Here is a 22,192-nt window from a genome sequence, read left to right as displayed (position 1 = left end):
GGCTGAGACGATAGATAGCTTCTAGTCTCATGGAGTTGGCATGAAGAGGGATTCTTTTAGGCAAAAGATGGGACTCACTGAGCCCCTCCTCAGTCCTGAAACACAGTTTGGCATGATGAGTTAACAGTACAGACATGCCCTTACACGTTCAAGAATGGCATCCAAAACAGGCAACCTGCCGAGCAGGGAATTGCTTTGAGCTAATCAACAAGAAATGCTGAGGACAGGGAAAAGTCCTAGTCCTTGTGTGTCTGGAGCTGAGACTTGGGTGTCTCAGGGCTACAGGAAATGCTTTTTTTCCCCAGAACCATGGGTCTTGTATCATGTGTAAGCTATTGCTGCATCATGTAAAATGCATGTAGTCCTTAGAGCAGGAACTTGAACACAGGAGTTTCACACTCCCAGTTGGGGTTGATGGTTGTAGCCATGTTCGTCTAAGGACATAGGCAGACGTGATTGGACGTTGGGTAGATGTGGTAGCTTTTATTAGACCAACTCTCTCAAAAGTTTCACTAAATTGTCACTAAATAGTTGGAAACATTGTTCTTTGCAAGCTGTTGGGCACAAACACCCTCCTATGTCTGAAGAAGGGAGTTTGTACCTGAAAGCTTGCGAAGAACAATGTTTCCAATTTAGTTGGTCTAATAAAAGACGTCACAGCTACCCAAAGAACCTGGTCTGCCTACACTCCCAGTAGAGCACCTAAAACACTGGGCTACAGAGTCATGCTTCCACTTGTGCTTCCCCTCTTTTGCAATGAATATCGCATTCTTGGCTACAGAATTGCCTGGCTTACATAGGAAAGGTGGAGAGTGCCACCTAATTGGACTGACTGAGATCCTTGTCATTGGGGTGCTCTTCTTGTGGGTGAGTAGATTGGATTTGACCCTTCTCATCCAGGGCTCCCATTTCCTGCTTGAATGCTCGAACCACTCAGCTGTCATATGACAACAGGGCGAAGCCACACGTCTGTAGGTTTCATTTGAAAATAAAATGGCCACCACTGCATTTTGTGAATGCTAACCATGCTCTATAAGCATGCCTCCTGGATCAGGGCCCTCTGGGGAATTAGAGACAGGAACACCTGATTTCTGGATCCTAGTAAAGCGTAAGCAGAAGATGGGTGCTGAGCTGCTCTACCTAAGGTGGTTCTGGTTGTGTGCTGGAGTGGAGGCACAGCGGGACCTTAGATGTCAGACAGGTATAGTCCTAATTAACTTAGGTGTTTCCAAGGTGAAGGGGCAGCTGAGGGGATATCTATTTTTTACCTAGATGTCGCCTTTTGTAGATATGGACAACTTGGAGGGAGTTCAGCAGAGGGCAATGAAAATAGGGGACTACGGCACATGTCTGATGAGGAGAGGCTCAGGGAACTGGACTTATTTAGTCTGGAGAAGAGAAAATTAAGGGGGGGATTTAATAGCAGCCTTCAACTACTACCTGAGTTAAATGGTTCTCAGTGGGGACAGATGACAGAACAAGAAGCAATGGGAAGTTGATGATCAGCTCAGGTCCCTTCCGACCCTACAAACTGTGAACTATGAAACTATGAAAGTTGAGGTTGGATATTAGGAAGAACTTTCTCCCTAGGAGGGTGGTGAAGCACTGGAACAGGCTACCCAGAGAGGTGCTGGAGGCTTCATCTTCGGAGTGTTTAAGATCCAACTAGACAAAGTCTTGCCTGGGATGATGCAGTTGGGGCTGGTCCTGCTTTGAACAGGGGTTTGGACTAGATGGGACCTCCTGAGGTCCCCTCCAACCCTCATTTTCTATGATTCCACCTAACTCCCATTTTAGGCAGCTAACTCTTTGCCTGCATTGAGCCTCGTGGCATCTCAGTGATGTTTCTGATGTTATTCCTGTATTCAAAACTTTCCCTGAGCCTGTTCTGACCTGGGTTTCCAGTTGGGGTCTACCTTCAGTCAGATCCTGCCGTGTTTTGAAATACCTGCTTTAGGTTCCAGTACAGTGGGCAGAACCACTTTAGCTTGCACTTGGGTGTGGCTATTTGTTACACCCAGTCATTTTTAATCCTACACTTACAGTAAATTATCTTTCATTTTCTGAAAGGACACCAGCAAGAAAGATAAGATTGAGCTCATTATTGTATCCAGGTTGGAAGATGTATGTTGTGGTGGTAGTGGTGGTGATGGTGATAGTTTTGTTTTGTAGTCTTTATTTTATAAAATAAAATCCATAAAACTAAATAAGGAACCAAATGGAGAATAGGCAGAGAGCACCCATCCCCCCCATTTTATGCCTTCCAGTGAATATTAAATAGGCACTGTTCTTTGTATACATTTGATTACTGGTGTAACACACTCAAAATGACATATTTCCCAGTAGGCAGACAGCTGGTTGTCATGTCAACACTTGTGATTTATTTGCATTTATTTGTGATAGGTTTTTATTCCTCCTCCTGTTTTGTCACCTACCAGCAGCAAATCACCTACCTTTTGTAGGGATAAGAATAGCCGAACTGCTGTGTTCGGGCCTTGTAACATGGTAATTTGGGGCGGCTATTGGAGCTTTTAATACTTGGATTGTCCACAAATTAACATCTGAAACTAATTTTAAGTGCTCGTTAGGCAGCTCACGTTACACTACGGTGTAGCCACCCTAGGCAACACCTTAGTGTACACACCCTGTCTACTCCCTTTCCCTTCCCCAATGGCCCGATTGGGCCCGCTGTCTCTCTGAGCCCTCCCCAGCACCCCAAATCCCCACTCACTGCCTCTTGCCTCTGGCTTATTTGTGGCTGCCCGCACTGTCCATCTCGGGGGAGCAGGCAGGGAAGGGTTAAACAGCCTGCCTGGTTGCTGCTGCAGGCAGGCAAGTTAACCCTTCCCTGCCTGCTCCCCTGGGACAGACAGTGCAGGCAGCCACAAGGAAGCAGAGGGGGAGAGGGGGGGTCCTGGGGGCAGGGAGCAGGGGGGAAGCCCAAAATAGGAGCCGGGGGGATTCTCACCTTTCAGTCCTCCAGGCCCCTGCTGGCTTGAATGTGTGACTGCCCCAAACTCGAGTTAGCGCTAGCACCAGTCCACATGTATGCGGCTCACAGCGTGCAACAAGGTCCTCCGTGCATGGGCTGCAGGTAACAGGTCTCCAAAAAAAACCAACCCCGGACCCACCCCCACTGCTCTCCCCATGTTCAGTGGGGAAGGGGTCTGCAGAGAGTCAGGCCATGCATGCTGGAAGGTGACAATCCGTAGATGATCAGCTGACCTATGTTTTATAGCAGGTTGTTTTTATCCACTCCAGAAGGGCCTTGCGCTCCAAGTACAATGGGGGAAAAAGCACGTCATGGCAGAGGAAAGTAGGATGGAAGGGAGCTCGCAGCCCTTGGTCCCAGCCCCATGCATGCGTGAGGTCCTCGCACACCAAAGCCATAAAATACTCCATAACCTTTCTCTTGCCCTTGCCCCGGTGTTTCATAGTTTCGTAGATGTTAGGGATTGGAAGGGACCTTATAGATCATCAGATCCAGCCTCCCTGCACTTGGGCTGGGGTCAGATTTAAAAGCATGACAAAAGCTCCTACAAGGACAGAGCAGGAAAGGCCTTGGTGCCATGCTGCCCTGGCAGTGGTGGCCAAGACCCATGTCCCTGAATGCTTTGGTGTCTACTCAGTAATACTGAGCCAGGGGACTGTGAACTGGTTCAGAAAAGTACCTGATTTTCCAGGTAGACTTTGGAATGATTCTAGGTGGCTTTAAACCAGTTGAAGGGGCTGTGGGTCTGTCCACTTTACAATTAGACTGCATTTAAATGGGGCTGCTGAGTGTTAAGTGTGTCCATACCCTAAGGCCAGCAGACATTTTTTCTAGGTGGAAAGACCCTGCCTAGATTTCACCTGCCTCTTTGGCTGCTGTCTCAGTTTCTCTTTCACCATATTGAGCTCAAGCCAGCAAGGTCCATCCAACAACTTGTGTGGCCATACACAACGCATTGCATCTTATTCAACTCAATTCGTAGAAAGTCCCTATTTTTCTTGAAACCAGGGAGTGCAGAAACCTGTGTTTGGAAGGGACGAATCCTCCCTCCCTGCAGCCTTCCCTCCCAGGGCTGCTCTGCTCCCCCCTCCCCCCTGCAAAGTGGGCTTCTCCAAAGTAGTTCAAGGGTAAATGCTGTATATTCACACCTCAGAAGCAATAAGCATAGTCACCATACATTAAAATCTCATAGAATCATAGAAAACTTAGGGAAGGGACCTCAGGAAGTCACATCTAGTCCAACCCCCTACTCAAAATAGGACCGGCCAGGGCTTTGTCTAGCTGGGTCTTAAAAATCTCTAATAATGGAGACCCCACAACCTCTTTGGTACCAGGTCCAGTGCTTTGTTACCTTCCTTGTGAGAGAGTTTTTCCTGATATCTAACCCCAACTTCCCTTGCTGCAGCTTGAGCCCATTGCTCCTTGTCCTGTTGTCTGCCACCACTGGGAACAGCCCAGCCCCATCCTCTTTGCAGCCCCCCGGCAGGGACTTGAAGGCTGCTCTTCAATCCCCCTCGGTCTTCTCTTCTCCCTGGGTGGAAATTTTAATGATTTTCCCCACCTTGCTCCATCACACAGGCAGCCGATCAGTACAGTAGGTAAAGAAGCAGCCAACTCAACGGGAGTCACGGTGGGCGTACAGACAGCGACATTTCCAGCAACGTCTCCATGAAGTGCTTAGTTTGTTTTTTCCCCTACCTCTGTGCTCGGGAGAGCAAGAGGCCAGCATCAGCAAAGTTGTGCTTTCCTGCGCATCTCCACGTGTCAGCATTTTCCACTGTCTTGATCAAGCATTTAGATCGTGGCCTGTGAATAAAGTCCCTGCCTCCAAGATGAAAATGCTGCTTGTTTGATCACTTATTCCTTTCTCCCTCCACCTTGCCCCTCAGAAGATAAGTGAGCTGGTAAATATGAGCATCAGGGATGCCGTCAAGGGAGCAGAGTACCGGTTCGTGTAGCCTGGGTTGTTCACTACAACATTAATCATTCCTGGACTTCCTTCTTTCCTTTTTTTTTTTCTTTTGTTTTCCCATTGCACTGGTCAGCCCACACCTGCATACTAATGGCCAGATCCCATTGATTTGGGTCCGCCCGGCATCCTCAGGATGAAAGGGCAGGGAACAGCTTAACATCCAGAGCCTTGCTGTTAAGGGAGGTGGTGGGGTCCAGAAGTGCCTGCCAGTGATGCTGGCCAGGGCATGGCCCTTCTGCTGTGCCTCCCTTTTCCCACCCAAGACACCAGTGCGAAGTCCACGTCCTTTCCGTGAATGAGTTGCACGGCACCACACTTGCGAATTGCTTTGAAGCGACAGAAAGTACCTAGCGCGCTGATGATCAGATTGTGGGATGGTCTTCTCCAGATCAGTTCCCCGACTCCTCCTTGCCCTCCACATCAGCTTTGAAACCCTGGTCTGAGCTTTCGGTGCTCAGGAGAGCATCATCCTCGCTTATGGGTTGGATTAGTTTCTGATCGTCTTCTTCCCTCTGGATTTCTTTGTCCCTGTGTGGTAACACCACAGCTTAGCTCAGCTCTCGTCCCAAAGCTCATGGTTTCTTGGACTGAATGAGAGGCAGCGGGACATCTGTGGTAGGATAACACCTGGGCCACACTTGTTTCCCTGCAGGCTAGCTGTAATAAATGTTCAGCGTGCATTTTAAAGCTAATTTATTTCCCCACGGCAAGTTGGGAAGGTTGGAGATGTGTTCACATAGCGCTCAGGACAGAAGGGGGGAAACCTATCTCTGCGGGTTGGAGTGATATCATTTTCTCTTCTTTTAGCCTAATAAAACTTGTCTGCTTGTTTGCATTTATAGTAAGCATCCAGGGACAAGAGCCCTGGAGAGATGCCCGTGCAGCGCTTGTGAACTGCCATACTGAGTCAGAGCAAGGTCTGTCAAGCCCAATGTCTATCTCCTGCGGTAGCAAGCAATAGGGCATGTAGAGCGACTGTCTCCTTCGTTCTTTTTCAATCGCCAGCAATAGGCTAAATCCCTAACCGGTACATACAGTAGTCCCAACGAACCATGGAGGTCCCTCCCGGCTCAGTCCGCGCTCAGCCTCAGCTCTGAAGTGTGAAACTGAAACACACGGCTAAGTCTCGCGTCCAGGCTGGCGAAGACGCTGCATGCCAGCCAGGGCTAAGACCCGAGCCCTCCTTCAGCCTGGCAGGCGGTTCTCATGTGAGCCTATTCCTTCTCCTCTTGCAGATGCCCACTACATAACCTGCCGGATCCAGGAGTGCTCGGAGACAACCAGGAGCGGGCCGTTTTTGCGCTCCATCGACACCAGCTCGCTGGTTGTCCAGGACGAGTACGTCTTCATTCAGGTACGCCGATGCAATATGTGAACGTGGCATGGGTTGAGGCTGTGCGGATCCTGTGCTGTATAGCCTTGTTGCTTCTGCCTAAGGGAGGATGGATGGTCTTCAGCTATGTCATGAAACAGGCAGTGGGAAGACCCGAGGTTAGTACCTGTCCGTCGCAGATTTACTACTGTGTAGCTTTGGTCAAGTGACTTTATTGAGGGTGAAATTGCATGCTGCACATACTAAATCGATGGACTGTGAAGCGGTGTTAAAGTTACTTCGTGCAGTGAACAACAGCTTTGACTTCCCACTAAGGGGCTGGTGAGCAGGGGGGTCTAGGATCCAGATCACTAGCCCTGCTCTGGGAGTGTGTGGGTGGAGGGGGAGAGCAGGGAGCGGTGCACCCTGGGATGCTGGAGGACTGAAATTGTTTTTTATCTGCGTGGAACAGACTGAAGTTACCCTAACACAAGGTAGGCAGCATGGCCCAGAGTTAACCCTTGCTTGAAGTGGCATAACTTTGAGACACTCAAAAGGCACTTAGTACAAGTTAACAAGCTTTCATGTGTGGGCACTTGCGTTTTAAGTGCCCTCAGTATGGTCTAAGTGTAATGTGTTACTTCACCCTTCGTTCTTCCCAGCTGAATATGACAATATCTCCCTGCCAAGGGTTATTTTTGAGTGATAGTTAAGAGCCATGCGTTCCTCTGATGGAGGGCAGCGTGGAAGTGTAAAGTATTGTGGCTGTCAGGAAAACGCCAGGATGCTAACAATAAACTGAATAGAGAGAGAAGAAAAGGAGCAAGGCCTGATAAAAGCAAAGTTGAGTGAATGGCCACTTTGGCAAATGCAAGAGTTGATTCAGGATTCAGTGTCAAAGAGGCAGCATGAGACGTCTCCGCGGAAGGTGAAGTTATGGGGGTGATGGCAAGTTGGTTTACAAAGGAAGGATGATTTAAGGCGGAATCAAAGTGAAAAATAGCCGGACACAAGATGCATGGTAAAGGAAAGCTCTGAGGATGGGGAGAGGAGAACGGATCCTGAAAGGGGTGCCACTTAAACTGAAGACAGGCAAGGTGCATGGGGAAGAGTCGCCCAACCTGTCTCCTTTTGGATGGTTTCCAGAGAGGAGAGTGAATGAGCAATCACCATAGCAAAGGGCAGCTGCAGAGTACTTACTATTTGGGTGACAGCGGGGTCCAAGTTGTCATGAATACCAGTGGATAGAAAGCTCAAAGAGCTCAGGGGTGGTGGCGATCTTGGCTTATATCGAGCTAAAAGTGTGGATAGGATGGGGGGGCAGGTTAAAAATGAAACACGCTCTTTGTAAAAATCTCACTTTCTTGTGTTTGGCTTTCCTTGTTTCCTTTTTCCCTTAACGTGCACTAGACTGGTGGAAAATTGCTGCTTCTATTGAAATAGCTTTTAAAGTGATTGTTTAACAGGGAAGATTGCTATTTCCGTGCCTAGATTGGGGGTGGGGATACAGTTCCTTAGAAATCGTTAGTGGTCCTGCTTCCAGGAACTACATGGAGAAACGTATTCTCCAGTTACTTAATAAGCTATTTATCTGCAATTGGAGGCACCAATTTTCCAATACATATTTTGGTAAACACCTCTAATACAGCAGGGCTCGGAGGGAGCCAGCTTTCATTTGGCTTTTTTATCTCTGCTGCCTGGAGAGTTTCAAGGCTTTTGCCTCCCTTTGACTTGCGCTGCCTTTGATGGGAGCATCTCATCTCTTAGTGCTCGACCGCATTATCAAAAGGCACAGGATATCGAGCTGTTTGTACCAGTGGTGGGCAAGCCTGCATGGCACTGCGGTTTGTCTGCCTGACGAACCGCTGGAAGAATGCCCAGTGGGTTCAAATTAACAGCCGCTAATTTATGCTATGTAAAAATATTTGGTGACACTCTAAATGAGTTGTCTTAAAAATACTTAACTCTGCATTTCATTAGGGCTTCATGGGTGGATTTTGTTTTTATTATTGTGAATGTTAAATAAATAGCAGTTTAAGCATTTAACAATAGGTTCAGGTTTGCTAGCTTCATAAAGCATAAACGAAAGGGGTCTGACTTTGTTCTTGCTCCACACCCGGAAAAGAATTAGAAGCAACACTGCTGACGTACAGATAGCTGTTGGGACGCATCGTGCCCACCTACATGCTTATTCATGACTGAGTCTCTATTGCAATGGAGTTCATAAATAGGTCTCTAGCAGGGGTGGGCAAAATATGGCCCGTGGGCCAGATTTGATCCAGCCTGCGGGTGGATGACTGCCAACTCGCAGGATCTGGCTCACAGGTGGCTGGCAGCTCTATGCCAGGCGGGCAGGCGAGCAGGACTGCTTCTGCCCAGCAGCATCAGGCATCAGCTGTGGACCCGGGCGGGGTGTCTGCTACAGCGGGCAGGCGGCAGCATCAGCTGTGGATGCCGTGAGCCTGAATACAGAATCTGCTGGCAGCGTCCACAATTGACCCATCGTGCTCCTGACACAGGGAAAGCTCCCCTCTCTTCTCTCTTCTCCTCTGAAGAGAAGAGAGAGAGAGAGAAGAGAAAGACAGGCAGCAAGGAAGAGGAGAGGAAGATGGACAGATGCAGACAGACGGACAGACAGAGCAAGAGACAGAAAGAGATAGATGTGGCTCTTGACAGGTCCCCAAAACTCATTAAGGCCCCGCCCCAGCCAAAATAATTGCCCACCTATAGGGTTAGAATCTCAGCAGCTGTAAAGCTACACAACTCAACATGGACCCACAACAAATTGTTTTTAAGGCAAATCAGGTTTGGAGAATTATGTGAAAATAATATGCATACATATTTCAGTGCTTTGTCATTGTGTAGGCTGACCTACGTAGTACTGACCATCTGTAAAGGACTTTGCAGAGTTAGGAGGAGCCTGGAAAAGACTTATGAGAATGATCAAGTACATAGAAAGATGTTTATATGAAGAGAGATTGGAAAGATGGGACACTTTTGTCCATAGATCAGACACCGATAAGAGGAGAATCAGGTAAAGCATACAAACCGGTGAATGGCTCTTTACCAAGGAAGGACTAGCCACATTTCAGGAGTTGTGCCACATGAACTGAAAAGTAAGAGAAGAATTTTACAGCATTTCTATCTGATTTATTTATGATGTTTATAAGGTGCCTTCCACAGGTATATCTTAGACCAGACAGTTTGGCCTGTGGTACATATTTAAGGCAAAATCCTGCCTTAGTCACACTTGTGAAATGTTACCTAAGTCCATGGTGTTGCTATGATACAGCCAGACCTGGGATTGGGCCCTTACTGCATGCTTGATATCATCTAACAATGTGTTATGCAAAACGTGCCAGTTGCAAGAAAAAACCCAAACTCCAAATATTTTATTAAGGCTCCAAGTCGAGGTAACTAATCTCAGGGCCATCTGTGACGCATCAGCTCAGCATCTCTGCTAAGGTCAATGGCACTTTTGTTCTGTTTTGATTTTAGTTATGTGGCCACGCAATAGAAAACACCAGTAACTGTCTCTTATAGCTGTGCTATAGCCTTCCTAATAGCTGCCTTTGGCTACTCGGGTCTGAAATGATTCCACTATTTAGTACTAGGCCTGGAGAGAGTACGCAGCCCTCTATCACATTTGACTTCCTGGAAATTAGGTGTACTCCTGCTTTAGACTCCAGTGTAAAGCACACATAAACCCTATGGGACAGACCTTGTTTGTTAGATGTGTGTGCACAGCCCAGCAGAAAGCTCGGGGAACTCCCACAATGCCAACAAAGGGAAGAGTCTGGTAGGAAACACATTTTCCAAGAAAGCTAATTTTTCTTTTTTTTCATTAATTTTTTTTCCAGGTTATTGCAAACCAACAAGTTTTCAAAAACTAGAAAACATTTTGGGTGTTTTGGCATTTTTTTCCCATTAGGGTTTCTAGTTTGCTGAAAAGTCATTTTTTTAGGGGTGGGGAAGTCAGCATTTTCTTTTCCTACCAGTTCTAAACAACAGCAATAAAAGCCCATTCAGAGTGTGGCACAAGATTTACAGCGGCTACAAATGGGCTGAGAAGCTTGCCTTGAGCTTTGCTCTTCCAGTTGTTCTCTTCCTTTAGTTTGTCAGGTCATTAATAGCCCTGTGCACCCAGGCCTGGGGCTGTATTAGATCTTTGGCCCAGCCTGGCCATTCTCCTAGAACCAAATGTCTTAACATTAGTAGAGCCGTGCAGAGGAGCAATTGGTATGCTCCATGATTGCTTGACTCAGAATAGCTGGATAGCCCTACATTGCTTGAACTGTTTCGACCCAGCATAGCAGGGCAGGACAAGGAACAAATCAATGAGCGTGTCTGTGCATGAAATTAATTTGACTGGATAAACTCCAGTGCAGTTTGCACTGGAGTTTATTGCTCCCAGGTGCTGTGTTTACATGTGCACTCAAGACTGGAGCACATTGAACCAGCCTAGAGCAGCCTGGGCTGGCAGGGGGTACTGGGGCCAGCCTCCCAGCCTGGATCTGCTCTGACCTGGCTCAGCATGCTACAGAGGGGCTGGCTGGGGCACGAGGGTGCTCCAGTACGGGGCTAGTTGGCAGGCAGCCCCTGCACTGAAGCACCTTTGTGATCCAGCCACCCTGTCTATGTCTACGCATGCGTTGCAGGGCATCACATAACACTGCCATCAGATAGTACTTGTGTTGACAAGCACTAAACTACAGCAGCATTTATTGGTTTACTGTGGCCTAACAGGGTTGCACGTGGAGACACTGAGATTTTACTGCTCAGCTAATTAAGCAACTCCGCAGTAAACGTCTTGTATAGATGCACTGAGTGGGTCTTTTCTTGGACTGGGAATACGGTGGTGAGACCCAAAACCCCTGCATTTTGGGGTGTCAGGCACTTGATTTGAAGTCGGTGCCCTGTGCCCATTCTCTCCAAACTGACCCCATGGAGCTAACTCAGACCTTTGGAGAACTTTACTTCCAGATCCAAGTGCCGTAATGTGAACTCACTGGAAGCAAAGTGCTCCTGTTACAACCCCCCACTCCCCCAGCAGCCCCCGATCTGTGAGTTTGCTGTTTGCTTCAACATCTGCTTCATTTCCACTTTAAATTGGAAATTCCTTGCATCATTAACCAAAGGAAGCCATGATGGGAGGCAGTAAATTATCATTATCTCCGTCCCTTCACAGAGCCGGGCTGCAGACTCCTTGTCCCTCTCCTGTCCATGCGGTGTATTTACTGAGGTGCTCTGAGCAAGATGAATTTCAAGCAAGGGCAGCAGGCTGCTCCTGGAGAGCACAGGCACTGCGTTGTTAATCATCATTACTGTCTGTCACCCGGTGTCTCTCCTGCCATTCGCCTTCAGATTATGGCACCTTCTACCATATTCCATTTGTTATCCAATTTCCTGGGCATCTTTAAAATGGAGCTGCTCTCTCTTGCCTTCAGTTTTCTTCAAATCAAGTGATTCCATGGCCTGTGACAGCTTGGAAGACCCCCGTTCACCTGCTGCATCACCAAGCCCCTTGAATCAGTCACTGTTTCAGGGGGTGATGGGACCAGGAGAATGACTTGAGAGCCATTGCTGTGGGTGGTGCCCACTCGTGTGGTGGATGATGATAATGTAGGAGTTAAGATGGTTGTTACAGAAAAGAGGAGGGAGGCCAATTGAACCATGGTTAGCATTCTTCTGATTAAGATGGAGCCTGTGGCCTTATCATTTGGGAGCAGCAGCTTTATCATTAGCAGCCTATATGTGCTGCAGTGTGAGGGGAAAGTGTTCTGCACATGATCATATTGTAGACCACTGGATTCTCTTCTTCCCTCTCTGCCATAAATTACTTCTACCAGATGTCTTCTCAGCTTGCAGGCAGAAGGCCTGCTTTCAAAAGCCCTTCTTTGCTAGTGCTATTTGGAATTGCATCTCACTGGTATAAGCAAAAGCAAGTAGATCTGGAATTTCCACAGATCAGGCTCCTTGGAAGTTTACTTGCTGCAAATTGCATGCAGCTAATGCAGTAAAAATCTGGATACTTTACTGCTCCTCAACACGTATAGCGGGGAAGTATTTCCATCTTGTTGAACCAACTCAGTTGTCCTTTGTGTGGAAAACCCCTCGTGAAATGCATGTAGCCATTCCTTCTTCAAAGTCAGCATTTATGCATAGTAACTACGCAGGTTTATCTGCATATATGGTAATTGTGGAAAGCATTGGCTTTTAAATAGCAACCACCATTAATTAATTGAGGCTGAAAATGTCAAGTAAAACATTTTTTCAATGGAAAATGGTGTTTTGGATTAAATGGAAATGCTTGTAGGGGGGAGAAAAACAACTCTTAAAATTTTTTTGAGGTTTTGTTCCTGTTTTTGGATAGATAATGTAAAGCTACATATTTTGGATTGGTTTTATCTTCCCAGAGAAACAAACAGAAAAGCTACCAAACAATCCCAAAATATGCCACTTCCACTGAAATTTTACTCAGAAGGGAAAATATTTTCCCGGTCAGATCTGTAATTCAAACATTAGAAATGTTGACTCAGAAAAATGTTACTATTGCTCTTATGATACAATCAGGAGAGGATGAAAGCATTTGATTTAATGGGACTTAAGCACATGCTTCCAAGTAAGCACATGATTAATGCTGTGTTACTAGTCATGTGGTTCTGAAGCAAGGGCAGTGTTGTGGGTGGAGCAGACTATAATGCAGGGGCACACAATTATTTCAGGCGGAGGGCCACTTACCAAGTTTTGGCAAGCTGTCAAGGACTGCGTTTCCATCACCAGAGCAAGGAAGCAGGAGCAGCCCCATGGTCCCAGGCCACAAGCCTCTGCTAAGCAGGGGCTTCTGCTTTTGGTGGGTGGGGCTGGGGGGTCCTTGTTACTGGGTCCTGCCACCAGCTTCCCCTGGGTCCTACTGCCCCTGGATCCTGTCATCTTTGAGAGGCAGCCAGGAGCAAATAAATATTAATTTTCTAAATTTTTTAAGTGCCCCACGGGCCAGATAAAATGGTCTGGTGGGCCGGATCTGGCCCCTGGGCCATATTTTGCCCACTCCTGCTATAATCTGTTGGGGATTGTGGATAGCTATGTAGTACCTATGGTATGGAAACCTGACCTGAGCTTTCAGGGCTGTCAATGTAACACCTTCAGTAAGCAGTAAATTCCCTTCAAGACATTTGAGACCAGCCCTGCCCCTGCAGTGGGAGGGATATTTTGTTATCCTGAGAGCTCACAGCAGTGAAACAAGCTGGTTAAGGGAGACTGAAACTTTGCTTTCCAAGCCATGGCTCGTTGTGTCTCCTCTCATGGAAGTTAAACACACTGCATTCAAATACGCATTTTTTTCCTTCTTTTTTTTTTCTACCCCGCTTAACCAGGAGCCAAAAGGTCCTAACAGAAATCAATCCACACAATTTATTTTTAACTTCACCCTCCTTAGCTGCCATTGATTTTCATCTTTGTGATCGATGGCAGAGAGAATGGCCCGGCGGGACAATGGAGCTTGCTCTGACTTGGAGGGTTTGGTCCTCCAGTCTTTTATTGAACAAATCATTAAAAGCTTATTATGAAACTAATAGGATGAAGATGTTGAAATGATGAACACGATTACACCTGTTTTATTGGTGAGTAATGGTGGCCACAGCTTCTCCTGCCCCCATCTAATATGCAAAACAGAACTCTGCTGCAGGGAAGTGGGGAAGTAGGATAGACATGAGAGAGAGTACATCCCAGGTGCTAGTTAAAAACCCTTCATAAAGTGAAGCCGTAAAGATTAGGAGCAACACAGGCTCATGCACTTTCTTATTTGCTGCTGTGTGCATTTCATCTGCTTCTGACACTGTTTCATCTTTACTGTGCCAAATGTTATTGAATTTGGAACTTGAAGCTAAACATCTGTCAGTAAAAATTGATTAACACCCCCCTCCTGCTTTTATTTAAAAAAAAAAAATCCTTCTACAGGATGCTATATGCTGTGTGGGGTTTTTTAAATCTCTTTCTCCCTCCCCTTCCCCCAGCACTGTGCCTGCCGTATCAGCAGCATCTGCATCAGAAGATGTAAAAGGATCGCCTTGGCAGACTAAATCATGTTTCCTCTGAAATCCTTTAAAAGAAGGTTTAATGTGTACAATCATGTACATCTCTCAGTCAGTTTCTGTGCAATTTGCAGAGGTAGTGCGGCTTGTGCTGTGCTGTCTGTTTGATTTCTTTGGTGCAACGGTGGATGTGTTTAGTATGGGAGTTGCTATGAAAAAGTCAGAGTATTTTATCTCTAACTGCTGCACCACTGTATCTGAGCTTCCATGGCCTGTTCTAAGTAGAGAGGAAACTGTCTGAAGTCACTGAATCTCAGGCAATTGAGTTAAATGAATGGTTTGGCATTAGTAAATTTGTACCAAGCCTATAAAGCACTGACTGCAACAGGAGCTAGAGGGAGCTGAGCACCAAGAAGTGTTAAGCCCATTGCAGGGCTGCAGTATACTGACAGATGTATGCTCATGAATAGATAATTGTGTATTGTGTTAGTATTATAGGTCCTGCACGATGCCGTGTGAAAGACCACAGGAATGATTGAGGGCCACATTGGAGCTTTTAGGCACTGGTTTATGCCAGTAGCCGCAGGGGCGTCTTAGCACCTCTGGGGAAGGTCTGGAAGGGATGGTTGAAGGCCTAATCTCTCCTGAGCAACAGAGGAAGAATATATATTGCATTATTTCTTAGATCACAATGATATTCTTTTTTCCTTCTGTAACCAGGCAATCTCTCTACCTCCCCCTTGGGTGACTTACGCACAGAAGGATTGGGGTTGTGTTTGTACTCTCCCACTTCCCCTAGATAACTTGTGTAAAGCTAAGGTACAATTTACTACTAAAGAAGATACAATTCCAAGTCAAAGTAGCAAACATGGCAAGCTTAACATAATATGGTTCCACCATGCTTTAGTCTCAGGTGCAATAAAGGTCATTCTATATCTGCAAAGAGCATAAGGGAATAATTAAAACTATAGCAGTGAGCAGGGGTGCTACAGGGCTGAATGGCACACACAAATCAGTGGTGCCATTGAGGTATCAACTCATTGTTCTTAAACTGGTATTGGTTATTTACTGGGAAAGTTCATTGATCAAAAAGCAGGAAGAGCCATTGATGAGACTAATTTTATGTCAATAAGATCCAGCTTTTTATTCTAAATGATGTCCAAAGGAAGCCAAGGGTTCAGCTTTTTAATAGAGTTGCCCTGTTTGGATACTGATAGCTGATATTTAAGGAGGCGTGTTGGCTGATACCGATCCGATTTCCAGTACAGCTGCCTCCAGCCGGTAAACCTGGTGTTGTGGAAGGGGAGGAGAGGGGCAGATCAACACCTCCTGTAGTGAGGAAGGGAGCAGGGGCAAGTACTGCCCAGGCAGTGGGGGGATGGGGCTGGACTGCAGCTCATGGGGTCGGGGGGGCAGTTCCTGCCACTGCTTGCACCCTCAGAGGGCATGGGGGGGACGCTGCACAGGGCTCTTCTCGGCTGGGGCTGGGCTCAGAGCAGGCACCAGCAGTGCTTGGAGGACACCGCATCCACTCCAGATTTCACTGCCGCTCCATTCTCAGTGCTGCCAGCTACCCGGTGCGGCCCCGGCTCAATGCTCCGCCTCATAGATTCATAGATGCTAGGGTCGGAAGGGACCTCAATAGATCATCGAGTCCGACCCCCTGCATAAGCAGGAAAGAGTGCTGGGCCTACATTACCCCAGCTAGATACACATCCAACCTTCTCTTGAATACCCCCAGGGTAGGGGAGAGCACCACCTCCCTTGGGAGCCCGTTCCAGACCTTGGCCACTCGAACTGTGAAGAAGTTCCTCCTAATATCCAATCTAAATCTGCTCTCTTCTAGCTTGTGGCCATTATTTCTTGTAACCCCCGGGGGCGCCTTGGTGAATAAATACTCACCAATTCCCTTCTGTGCCCCCCTGATGAACTTATAGGCAGCCACCAGGTCGCCTCTCAACCTTCTCTTGCGGAGGCTGAAAAGGTCCAGTTTCTCTAGTCTCTCCTCGTAGGGCTTGGCCTGCAGGCCCTTACCCATACGAGTGGCCCTTCTCTGGACCCTCTCCAGGTTATCCGCATCCTTCTTGAAGTGCGGCGCCCAGAATTGCACGCAGTACTCCAGCTGCGGTCTGACCAGCGCCCGATAGAGGGGAAGTATCACCTCCTTGGACCTATTTGTCATGCATCTGCTGATGCACGATAAAGTGCCATTGGCTTTTCTGATGGTTTTGTCACACTGCCGACTCATGTTCATCTTGGAGTCCACTAGGACTCCAAGATCCCTTTCCACTTCCGTGCCACCCAGCAGGTCATTTCCCAGGCTGTAGGTGTGCTGGACATTTTTCCTCCCTAAATGCAGCACTTTGCATTTCTCCTTGTTGAACTGCATTCTGTTGTTTTCTGCCCACTTGTCTAACCTGTCCAGGTCTGCTTGCAGCTGCTCCCTGCCCTCCGGCGTGTCCACTTTGCCCCATAGCTTAGTGTCATCTGCAAACTTGGACAGAGTACATTTCACCCCCTCGTCCAAGTCGCTGATGAAGACATTAAAGAGTATCGGTCCAAGCACCGAGCCCTGCGGGACCCCACTGCCCACACTCTTCCAGGTCGAAACCGACCCATCCACCACGACTCTCTGGGTGCGACCCTCCAGCCAATTCTCCACCCACCGGACTGTGCAGTCATCCAAGTCACAGCCCCTTAACTTGTTCACCAGTATGGGGTGGGATACCGTATCAAAGACCTTCCTGAAGTCCAAGTATACGACATCCACCCCTCCTCCTGCGTCGAGGCGTTTTGTGACCTGGTCATAAAAAGAGACTAGATTGGTCAGGCACGATCTGCCTGCCACGAACCCGTGCTGGTTTCCCCTCAGCATAATTTGTCCTGCCGGGCTCTCACAAATGTGAGCCTTGATGATTTTTTCAAAGATTTTGCCAAGGATGGAGGTGAGACTGACTGGCCTATAGTTGCCCAGGTCCTCCTTCCTCCCCTTCTTGAAAATGGGAACCACATTGGCCCTTTTCCAGTCCTCTGGGACTTGACCCGTGCGCCACGAGCGTTCAAATATTCCCGCCAGTGGCTCTGCAATGATGTCGGCCAGTGGCTTCAGTACCCTCGGATGGAGCTCATCCGGGCCTGCCGACTTAAAAGCATCCAGTTCTTCCAAGTGACCCTGCACCACCTCAGGGTCCACGCATGGAAGTCTGGTGCCTTGCTGCTGCCTCCCTACACTCCCAGGGAGAGACTTGTCATGCCTCTCACTTAGGAACACTGAGGCGAAGAACTCGTTGAGGAGTTCAGCCTTGTCCCCTCTGTCCGTCACCAATTGTTTCTGCCCATTTAGCAGGGGTCCTATTCCTCCCTGGGCCTTCCTTTTACTCCCTATATATCTAAAAAACAATTTCTTATTGTCTTTTACTTGGGTTGCCATCCTCAGCTCCACAGTAGCTTTGGCCTGTCTAACTGCCTCCCTACAAGCACGAGCAGAAGAGGTATATTCCTCTTTGGTGATCTCTCCCTGTTTCCACTTTTTATGCGCTCCCCTTTTGGCCCTTAGTCTGCCCTGGATTTCTCTGGTCAGCCAGGGAAGCCTCCTGGCCCCTTTCCCTCTTTTACCTCTCACGGGGATCGTCTCGCTTTGTGCTCGAAGGATAGCTTCCTTAAGGCACAGCCACCCTTCTTGGGCTCCCATCATTTCAAAACTACTACTCTGCAGTGCGTCCTTCACTAATCGCCTGAGTTCACTGAAATCAGCTTTCCTAAAGTCCAGCACGTTCACCCTACTAGTTACCTTACCCACTCGACGCCTTATGTTGAATTGTACTTTTAGGTGATCACTGTTCCCCAGATGGCCTCCACCCACATGCCACGAAAAGCTGGGGCTGCACCAGGCAGCTGGTGGCAGTGGCACTGGGAGTGGAGCGGTGGCAAAATTTGGGGATGCAGGATACTCCCAGTGCTTCCAGAGCCCACTGAAGCCCAGCCCCTGCTAAGAAGAGCCCTGCTCAGGACTGGCTGCAGCCCGCCCTGCCCTGTGAAAAGCCAGGGGGGCACACGCCCCCCGCCCTCCCGGGGTGCAAGCAGTGGTGGCAGCCACACCCCCACATGAGCTGTGGCTCTGCCCCCCCCGTCCTGCCTGGCCAACCCCTGCCCCCTCCCTCACTGCAGGGGATGTTGATCTGCACCCCCATCCCTTCTTCCCCTTCCACCACACCAGACTTACCAGCTGAAGGCAGCTCTCCATGCTGCTGGGCTTTGCTCCTCGCTGCCTGAGTCCTGCACTGCAGCCATGCGCAGCACAAGCATTTATTGGCCAAATTATTGGCCCCATCTGGCTGATATCTAATACACCCAGTTTCTTTATTTTGGTACTGAAATGATATTGGACTGATGTGTTGGTGCACCTCTACCTATTGTATCTGGTAAAACACTCATTTACATGTTACATTCAGTCAGAGGAATAGTGCCTTGTCCCATTAACTGGAGGCTGTACTTAAATTCTCCATCTGTGACAGCATGCAGATTTGCAAAGAGTTGGTCACCTCTGTTCCGGTTCCGTCCAAGGAAGGTAGCCCCTTGGTCATAAAAGTTAAGTACAAGCAGTCAAACAGCCCAAGGCTGAATCAATTCAGTCTTTGCAGGCTAAGCTGCATAGATTGAACCAATAAGCAAGTGAACAGACATTCACTTTTGATTCTGGAAATGCAGCCATATGCCTGCAGTGGCCCAGCTTGGTCCAAGGCTAGCCCACCCACACTGCAAGGCAGGGTTTGCAGGGGAGGTGCAAAGTTTCTGGGGGACTGTAAGATAACTTGAATCTGGAAGGTATCTGGGATAGAAGTTCAGTAAATTTAACCTAATCAGTTAAGTCTCATATTACATCAATCCAGGTTTATTTTAAACCGGTTTCAGGTATTTTAAAATAAGTTTATGTACACTGAGCTTCAGTTGTGTTACAGATTTGAACTGCTTTCTGATCATTTGTACTGGTTTGTGTGCTATTTCTGCCCCTAATCAAACAGCTCAGGTTGATCCTCTGAGCAGGGGGGAGCTCATGTCTAGAACAGTAGGGCTACCAGAAAGCTATCCATTGGTAAAGTCATCTGAGAGTCCTCCTCTGCCTTGCTTCATCCATAGTTTCCATGCTGACGTGCCTCCGTGTTCCTTTAGCACGACTCTTATCTGAGCAGCAGGAGGAGAGACAGAAATCTTCCTGCAGGTCGCAAATCAACTTGCAAGTTGGTGACCTAGATCTAACAGTGCCATATTGCTTTACAACACATCATCAAAAAAGAGGGAGAACTACTAGAAAATGTAGTTCCCAACCTCAAGGACCCAGTCTGCTGAGAGCAAGAGAGAGCATTGCCTGTTAGGACCTGTGGTCTGTGAGGGCCAGTTCTGGTCTGGATCCTATTGAAGCTTTACACAATAGGAAGTTCATTTCAGTGCCTTTCTATGAAAACTAAAGAGAGCTCCGTTCATTCCATTTCCTGAGTCCCTTTCCAATGACATGGGTGGGTTTTGGTTGAGCAAAATTTCTTGTGCCTCAAGCTAAAAAAAAAAAATCCTAAGAAACTGTGTTCTTCAATCTTGCATTAGGGTGAGCGACCGGTCAATGCTGTTCTTTGCACATCAGTGAACACGCAGGCTCCGTAGTAAATTTTGCATAATTCTTTGCCTACACTAATGAAAACCTTTCAATCATCTTCCATTTCAGATGCATGTGGTAGGTCCATTAGGCTGCTCTGCAAGCGACTATATGTCATGGGATAGCATATTCAAGAGAACACAGATTTATTCCCATGCAGCAACCAAAAGAATTAAAAATGCAAGCAGCTGAGCTCTACTTTTGAAACAAAGTGAAGAGGAATTAAAGAAGAGGTGGAAAGAGGAAGAGTGAACAGAAGTCAGGAAAGACAGATGTGTTGAATGGCAAACACGTTTGTCCAAAGGAATCATTTCCACTGGCCAGCAGCCCAATTAAACCCATAAAATAGAAGTCCAGGAAATCAGATTAATGAGGCAGTCATTAGCAAAAGGAGGAGGGAAAAGACAAACCCAGCTAATTCTGTGTTGAGCATGACTGATGAGTGCAGAGCAAATAATTGGGTGACATCCATCAAACATGAAATAAAAAGAGGCGTTGGAGGGAAAATGCTGTAATAATCTCTGGGATTTACAATGCTGGCAAGTTTGCTTCTATGAAAAGGAAAAGTTCATCAAAATAAATTAAACTGGGTCTTGCAAAATTCATTCCCTTTCAATGAGCTTGCCAGAAACACATGGACACCACTGAAGGCTTGGTCGTTTTGGGGGCACTGTTGTTAGCATCAGTTTAAATCATGCCAAGATCGGATCTTGACGAAGATTAGCATCCCATTAGTGACAGGGGACAAGGACTAGGAGCAATGACCTCAAGTTGCAGCAGGGGAAACTGAGGTTGGAGATTAGGAGGAACTTTCTGATTCTGAGGGTGGCCAAGTATTGGAACAGGTTACCTAGAGAAATTGTGGATTCTCCATCCCTGGGCGTGTTCAAGAGCAGGTTGGACAGACACTTGGCTGGGAGGTTTAGTCAGGACCGATCATGCCTCGAGCAGGGGGCTGGGCTAGATGGCCTTGCCCTCCCTTTCAGCCCTACTTTCTGAACATCCTAAATCTTTGTCAGGGTGACAAGCCTGATATAAGACTTGCAAATACTTCACCCGTTGTTCAAGCCCACATTCGTGCTTGGTTACCAGTGACCATAGGAGACATGGTATATATTCGCTCTATGCTTTCCACCTGGGTAACATTACCCCGAGAATTTCTGATTGTTCCTAAGTATTTTTTAATCCTCACAGCTTCCCTGTGGGGAATGTTAAGTATTCTTACCCCCATGCCAAAGAGAGGTTCAGGGCTTGCTCGAGGTTGACAAGTCAATGAGACGATCTGGAGACTGAACCCATGAGTTTTGATAAGTCATCCCTCTGTTAGTGGACGCGTCCTTCCCTTGCTTCCTCTGGGCTCCAAAAAGAGCAGCGGGAGCTGGGATCTTGGGCCTGACCCACAACTGGGACAAACTGGTTTAGTGAAGAGATTCTGATTTGTACTAATGGAAGATCCAGCCATCCGGATGGAAGGCAGCAACCTGAGAAAGGAAGGGAAGGGACATGTCGCATGTGGCCTAAGCAACTCTTAGAAGGGCTGCCGCGGTTGGCTCTGTAGAGCCGAAACAGCTTAATCATACACTTACTACGTAAACTGAGATTGGCCCTATTTTCTCCAGCTGCTGGCCCTATTTTCTCCAGCATAAACCTCCTGTAGTGGGCTGACGGGAACACAACAGAGGTGCCTTAGGAAATCACTCTTATGGCCCTTCCATCATCTTCCCATCAGGAGGTTCGAACCTGAGATGGGGAACTTCCCATGTTGTGAATTTGTCGGGCACAGAGTGGGATTGAAAATAAACCCATGTTCTCATCATGGCTCCTTCACTGTCCTTGTGTGACCGGGGGCAAGTAGTTTCATGTGTCTGTGCCTGCATTTTTTTTCCTCCATCTTGTCTTTAAGGACTTTAAGCTGTTTGATGCAGGGACTCTTTCTTACTGTGTCTTTGCTCAGTGCTTTGCATAATATTTGTTCTTCTATCTCTACTTGGGCCTCTAGGTGGTAATCACATTTTAATAATACTTAAATTGTTTAATAACAATTAAAGGGGCGGGGAATTCATGCTCTATTTCCACACTTATCCCCTACCCACCTTTTCAAGCTGTCAGTAGAAAAGCCTCATCCTGCATTGATCAGATATCAAATTCATGTGCATCATGACCAGGAGTATGGTGTCCTTTGAACGACAGCTTCTCTAGAGAAGCACGCCACAATCTATAGATAATATCATTGCTG

The 22,192-nt window shown here is 47.5% G+C and overlaps 1 protein-coding gene across 2 annotated transcripts in view; it reads left to right on the top strand.

Annotated features, from left to right (window-relative positions):
• The window catches only part of SORCS3 (sortilin related VPS10 domain containing receptor 3), a 432,841-nt gene that overhangs the window by 316,760 nt on the left and 93,889 nt on the right, over window positions 1-22,192 (top strand). For both annotated transcript variants that reach the window (XM_090057528.1, XM_090057527.1), the window contains exon 7: window positions 6,200-6,318. In XM_090057528.1, the coding sequence (XP_089913654.1) occupies window positions 6,200-6,318 (119 nt within the window). The remainder of the gene's footprint in view (window positions 1-6,199; window positions 6,319-22,192) is intronic.

This window comes from Crocodylus siamensis, chromosome 7, assembly GCF_052110815.1.
Source record: "Crocodylus siamensis isolate JL-2025a chromosome 7, ASM5211081v1, whole genome shotgun sequence".
Classification (NCBI taxonomy): Eukaryota; Metazoa; Chordata; order Crocodylia; family Crocodylidae; genus Crocodylus; species Crocodylus siamensis.
This window is presented reverse-complemented; position numbering and strand designations above follow the sequence as displayed.